The 6,545-nt window shown below is 37.9% G+C and overlaps 1 protein-coding gene across 1 annotated transcript; it reads right to left on the bottom strand.

The window, feature by feature from the left end:
* Positions 1-4,154: 4,154 nt before the first annotated feature.
* On the bottom strand, positions 4,155-4,948 carry LOC107948033 (uncharacterized). The gene is made up of 3 exons (XM_016882514.1): positions 4,807-4,948; positions 4,377-4,764; positions 4,155-4,275 (listed from the first exon to the last, which is right to left on the bottom strand). Exons 1-3 carry the CDS (start codon positions 4,946-4,948, stop codon positions 4,155-4,157), a joined length of 651 nt encoding a protein of 216 aa, XP_016738003.1.
* Between the last annotated feature and the right edge of the window lie 1,597 nt (positions 4,949-6,545).

The raw sequence follows: 6,545 nt of genomic DNA, 5'->3' as shown, positions 1-6,545 counted from the left end.
CGTTTGGATTTTATGAGCGTATTAATTGAAATTATTACAGCAAGGTCGCTCACTTCCAAACCCAAGTACCTTCGGGATTTAGCCGGATATAGCAACTCGCACAAATGCCTTCGGGTCTTAGCCCGGATATAGTCACTAGCACAAATGCCTTCGGGACTTAGCCCGGATATAGTCACTAGCACAAATGCCTTCGGGACTTAGCCCGGATATAGTCACTAGCACAAATGCCTTCGGGACTTAGCTCGGATATCATTCGAATAATCATGCACAAATATCAATAAATCATGACACATCCATATTTCATTTTCATTACTAAAGCTCAAACACAAGACACTTATCAAACCTTACCAATTTCGGCTCAATAGCCACATACAAAGATCATGATTTTGATTGGCTTTATAACATGATCTCTATACACATTCGGCTACCCGTCATAGGTATAAATTAATCACCTCAATATATAATTCAAGTAGAATCATTATATCACCGTTTATTTGTTATGCTTATATGTCATAACTTAATCAAATCATAAACTAAGTTTCATTACTCGAAGACTTACCTCGGATGTTGTCGAACGATTTCGACGGCTATTCGATCACTTTTTCCTTTCCCTTATCCAACTTTGATCCTCTAAGCTCTTGAGCTAAATCAAACAATTTACTTCCCAATCAAACACAATCATACGGCATCCATATACATTTTAGAACCATTCTTAACATACTTACTACTCATTTACAAAACAAAATACTCATATCACATTTATAAAACTACTTACAAATACCTTAAACTATCTCAATTAACAACCATTTTCTACCCGTCACGTTTACTCTACTTGAACCAAATACACATAAAGTCCTTGGCCGAAACTCACTAAACACAAATCAGCCATAATCTTGTATTTAACTTGAGCATAACCTTATTTACCTTCCAAAAATCATAAAAATATCAAACTCTTAATATTTATGTGCAAAGCCGAATCTTAATATGATCCAACCTCCAACTCATTCATTTCAATCACTCACACGGCATTTGTTCAATTCATTAGACAAATCTATGTTTGGCCATTGTACTCATGAACATTAGAATTTATCATTTGACTAACTAAAACCCTTCTCTTCAACAATTCTTCATAAAACATAAAACCATAACCCAATCTCATCCTTTAATAACTAAAACCGAATGCTCAAACCATCACCAAGATTTTCATAATTTTGACATGGGTTATGTAAGAAACTAGCTAATTAACTAGAAACAAGCTTAAAGTTTAAAGAAAATCTAACACAAATGACTAACCTCCCTTAAGCTCCAAGTGACCGAACCTCCTCTTCTTATTTCCTTCAATTTACGGCAATGGAGGAGCATGGATGAAACAACTTTGTTTTCATCACCCCTCCCTTTTCATTACTTTAATACCAACCTTTTATTTTATTATTTTTAACATAACACATTAACACAAAATGTTTATAATATGTTTAACCCATTGCATGGCCGGCCACTACCTAAAGTTTTGGGTAATTTGACATGCAAGGACAAGCATTTTCTAACATGCATCAATAGGCCACTTTAACATTTGCCTAGCACATTTCTAAATTTTCTCACACAAGTCCTATTTAATAAAATTCACTTACAATTAACAAAATTCAAACATGAAATTTTCACACATGCATATATATATAATAAGCATCAAATATGACGGTTAATTATTTTTATGACTCAGTTTTGTGGTCCCGAAACCACTTTCCGACTAGGGTCACATTAGGGCTGTCACAAGCTCTCAGCTCAATACCGATGCATGTCCTAGACATGTCTTACACTGGCTCTCATAATGTGGTCGATGCATGTCCCAAACATGTCTTACACTAGCACACATATCACCCAATGTCATGGCACGAATATCACAATCTATTCCTAAGGTTCAACCGGGAGTTATTACTACGTAAATTCCCATAATTTACATTCACAACGCAAGTCAACAATTCAGACCATACTAATTGTACAATACATGGTAACATTATATTTTCATTATTTACGGACAAATTGCTCCTTTCAATGGAATATCATGCTCCATCAAATTTATAATGTGTTCTATCATCACATGAGTGTTTTTAACTTTTGGCTTCACTTTCTCATACATAACTCCATCAACTATAATTCAATACAATTATAACAAAATAGATTTCAAGTATATTAACAATAATATGGATAACATGCTTATTTAGTCACACGGACTTACCTCGAATGGAATTTCAACTAATTACTCCATTTTAGTCCATAACCTCGGACTTTTCGATTTAAGCCCAAATCTCAATTTTCTTGATCTAACATGATGAAATTCACACATTTAATCATTGCATTACTTAAAACATTCTATAATTCAAATTTGACAAAATGACAGTTTTGCCCTTAGACTTTATGAAAATTATGATTTTGCCCTTGGGCTCGTAAATCAATTTTTATCGAATTTCCTCCTTTACCATGCCTAGAAAAATTCTTTTTATAATTATAGCAACTCACAATTTCAATTATTTCACACATTTACAACTTATTTTACAACTTTACAAAATAGCCCTTTTTAGGTGTTTTCATGCAAACTTCTTTCATAAAAGTTGTTTATTACACAACCAAGACTCATTTTCTTCTATAAAAGTTTAGCAAACAACATAAATGCTCTCATGACAAAACCCTATACTTTCAACCATTTTTTAAAATAGTCTCCCCATTAGCAAGCTCATGCCTCAGGGTCCCAAAAGTGTAAAAATCATCAAGAAAAGTCATCAAAATCACTTACTTGCAAGAGAACTAAGTGGATGAAAGCTTAAGCTCTTAAAACCCCCTTGTTTGCTGCCATTTTCGGTGGGGAAGAAGAAAGATAAAAAGATGATACCTTTTGTTTTATTTTATTCTATTTCTAGTCAAAATTAAGTCACCAACCACACCAAATTTTGACTTTTTTGCTTTCTTTCTCTCTATGGCCGACCAAGCACCTTTTTTAGGGTCTATTTGCACTTTAAACACCCCAAATTTTGGTTCTCTAGCTATTTAACATATTTAGCTAGCAAAATAAAACTTTTACCCTTTATGCGATTTAGTTCTTTTTCGCAACTAAGCATGAAATCGCTAAAATTATTTCACCAAAATTTTCATGCACTAATATAATCATGCTATAACACATAAAATAACATTAGAAATAATTTCCTTGGCCCTAGAATAGTGGTTCTAAAATCTCTATTCTGACTAGGCCCAAAATTGGGCTGTTACATATGTAATTACCTTACCTTTTTGCATCAACACACATCCCAAACCAACATATGATGCATTTCTGTAGACAGTGAACTCTTTCCCTAACTCTGGCTATATCAAGACAGGGGCCTCAATTATTACCTTCTTAAGCTTCTTATAGCGCTCTTGTTGCACATCAGTCTAATTAAGTGGCACACCTTTACATAGCAGCTTAGTCAAAGGTGTAGCAATCAGTGAAAACCCTCTACTAATAATCGATAATACCCTGCCAGTCCCAGAAAACTGCAGATCTTAGATACAAGCTTAGGCTACTTCCAATCCAAAACAGCCTCAATCTTTCGAGGATCAACCCTAATCCCTTCAGCAGATGCCACATGGCCCAAAAATGCTACCTCTCGTAACCAAAACTCATATTTACTGAACTTGGCATATAGTTGTTTCTCCTTCAGAATCTGTAGAACCACTCGGAGATATTCATTATGTTCATCTTTTTTTCTCGAATACACCAGAATGTCATCAATAAAAACCACTATGAACTGATCCAGATAGGGTTGGAAAACTCGGTTCATCAGATCCATAAAAGCCCTTGGTGCATTCGTCAGCCCAAATGGCATCACTAGAAACTCATAATGACCATGATGAATCCTAAACGCTATCTTGCATACATCAGTTTCTTTGAACCTCAGTTGATGGTACCCCGATCGAAGATCAATCTTAGAAAAAATCAAAGCTCCTCAAAATTGGTCGAATAGGTTATCTATCCTTGGTAAGGGGTACTTATTCTTAATGGTCAATTTATTCAGTTGTCGGTAATCGATGCACATATGCATGGATCCATCCTTCTTTTTCACAAACAAAACTGGTGCTGCCCATGGAGACACACAAGGGTAGATGAACCCACGATCCAATAATTCTTAAATCTGGGCTTTAAGTTCCCCAAGCTCCTTAGGTGCCATTCTATAAAGGGTGATGGACACCGGAGATGTACCAGGTAGAAGCTCAATCCCAAACTCAACTTCACAATTTGGAGGTAACCTAGGTAGCTCATCAGGAAAGACATCCAGAAAATATTTAACCGTTCTGATTCTTTAACAAAAGAAACCCTAGAATTTGAAACACTGATGTAGGCCAGATACGCTTCATATCCTTTACGAAGCAACCTTTCCGCCCTCAGTGCAGAAATCACATTCAGCAAGTAGTTCTGACGTTCCCTAATTACAACTACCTTACCGTCCTCCACAGTTCTCAGTACCATCCGTTTAGTGGCACAATCCAAACTCACTCGGTGTTTAACTAGCCAGTCCATTTCTAGTATTAAATCAAACTCTCGAAAAGGAAGTTCCATCAAATCTACCAAAAAGATAACCCCTTGAATCTCCAAAAGAACTTCTCTAAATAGTTTATTTACCTTCACCGACTGCTCCAATAGACTCAGTACAGTAACCTCACTCATAGTGCTCTCAACCAAGATACCTAAAGTCTTAGACACAGTACAAGCTATATAGGACTGAATAGATCTTATATCTATCAGTGCAATATAGGGTACATAATAGATAAAGAGCATACCTATGATAACATCCGAAGCATCTCCATCTTCTCGACGATGTGCAGCAAAAACTAGAGCTGGATATCTCACCTTAGTATGTCCAGCACCTCTGCTCAGTGCTCTCTGACCATGGCTCAAACCATTCCCCTCTAGCCTAACCATGACCTCTCGGTGGTTGCTGGACACCCCTCGGTGGTTGTACAGTACCTAAACCTGGAGCTTGCATCTGATCAGGCCTCCGTGGACACTCTCTGATATGCTGCTCCAATGATCCGTACCTCAAACATGCCCCAGTCCTTTTCTAGTACTCGTCCTGATGGCGTCTCCTACAATCAGCACAGGACTACGGTCCAGTAGCAGCAACAGAGGCCCCAACTCTGACCAGACCATCAACCTGGCCTTTTTCTTAGGCCTCAGAAAGGAACTCGAGGGCTCTAAATCCCTTTTGTTCCTACCTCTCTCTTTCTCATGGTTCTGGCACTCAATGCGCTTCACTTCCTCAGTGATCTTCACCTTATCAACCAATGCAGCAAAATCTCGCTCCATCTATGGAGCTATCAAAACCCGTAAACTATCCCTGAGGCCATCCTCGAAATGAACACATCGCTCATACTCAATCGCCACCATCCCTCACGCATAGCAGCTTAGTCGCAAAAATTCAGCCTCATATACGGCCACTGATCTATCCCCCTAAGTCAGATTGAGAAACTCTCTCCTCTGGGCATCCACATAACTAGCACCACATACTTTCCCTGGAAAGTAGTCTTGAAGAACTCTCAGGACAGTCGATCGAGTTGAGTGCCCTCTTTAACTGTAAGCCACCACTGGTGAGCCTCATCTCTCAAGAGTGACACTAGACCCTTCAGTTTCTGCTCGGGGGTGTAGTCTAGATCGTCCATGATCCTTTCTGTGGCCTCAATCCAATACTCAGCCACATTAGGAGCAACTCCAACAATACCCCTAAAAATCTCATCTGCATTAGACTGAAGTCGTTCTGTAATTGACCCTCGGCCAACAGCACCAGTATTGGGCCCAGTGACCCTTTCTAGAATTCGTAACATGGCTTGGAATAGCGCATCATCCTCAGCCGCACGACCATGAGACCCAGTCTCAATCACAGGTGAAGCTGGAGTCTCCCTAGTTTCCAAATTAGGTATGTGGCCAGATGATGAAGACCCAGCTTGAGCACCTCCACGGCCTCTTGTATCCCATCCGTGAGTATCTCTAATGCTCATTATCAAATTGCATTTTATTGGTATTAATAATTTTATGCATCAATGTTACTGTTTTAGTGTTTATTAACAAATATTTTATGGGAAACAGGGTCAATAATTCAAAGTTAGTCTTCTAAGATCGCAATCTCACTACAGTTTTACTATTGTCTCTGTGTGCACTACTAGAGTATTTTCAGTTCAGTATGCTATCTATAACAGCCTCAGTGTTTACTATCTATAGCATTTTAATCAAAACGCATAATAGTTACAGAAAACTTACAGGATCGGTGCCGGAGTGTAACACCCCAATCCCGTATCCGTCGCCGGAATAGATAAAGGGGCATTACCAGTCTTGAAACTCATATCAGAACAGTAAATTTTTATTTTTGAACATTCCTTTAGATAAGTACTAGAGACAGTCAGGGATACAATTTAAACTTCTATAAGTACACATTCAAAAGATGCCATTTTCGCATGGCTTATATACATTAACCAAAATATCCTCTCACTACTAGTCTATTCTATACATGCCATAAGATAATCCA

Source organism: Gossypium hirsutum, chromosome A09, assembly GCF_007990345.1.
Source record: "Gossypium hirsutum isolate 1008001.06 chromosome A09, Gossypium_hirsutum_v2.1, whole genome shotgun sequence".
Classification (NCBI taxonomy): domain Eukaryota; kingdom Viridiplantae; phylum Streptophyta; class Magnoliopsida; order Malvales; family Malvaceae; genus Gossypium; species Gossypium hirsutum.
The sequence above is the reverse complement of the archived record's forward strand: the minus strand, read 5'-3'. Positions and strand labels throughout refer to the sequence as shown.

Excerpts from the sequence above, each read along its gene's own strand:
- LOC107948033 (XM_016882514.1), bottom strand. The coding sequence starts at position 4,948 with ATGGTTAGGCTAGAGGGGAATGGTTTGAGCCATGGTCAGAGAGCACTG. Across the intron at positions 4,765-4,806 it reads TGCTTCGGATGTTATCATAG|ATATAAGATCTATTCAGTCC; the intron begins GTATGCTCTTTA and ends TTGCACTGATAG. Across the intron at positions 4,276-4,376 it reads CTTCGTAAAGGATATGAAGC|GTTACCTCCAAATTGTGAAG; the intron begins GTATCTGGCCTA and ends TGAGCTACCTAG.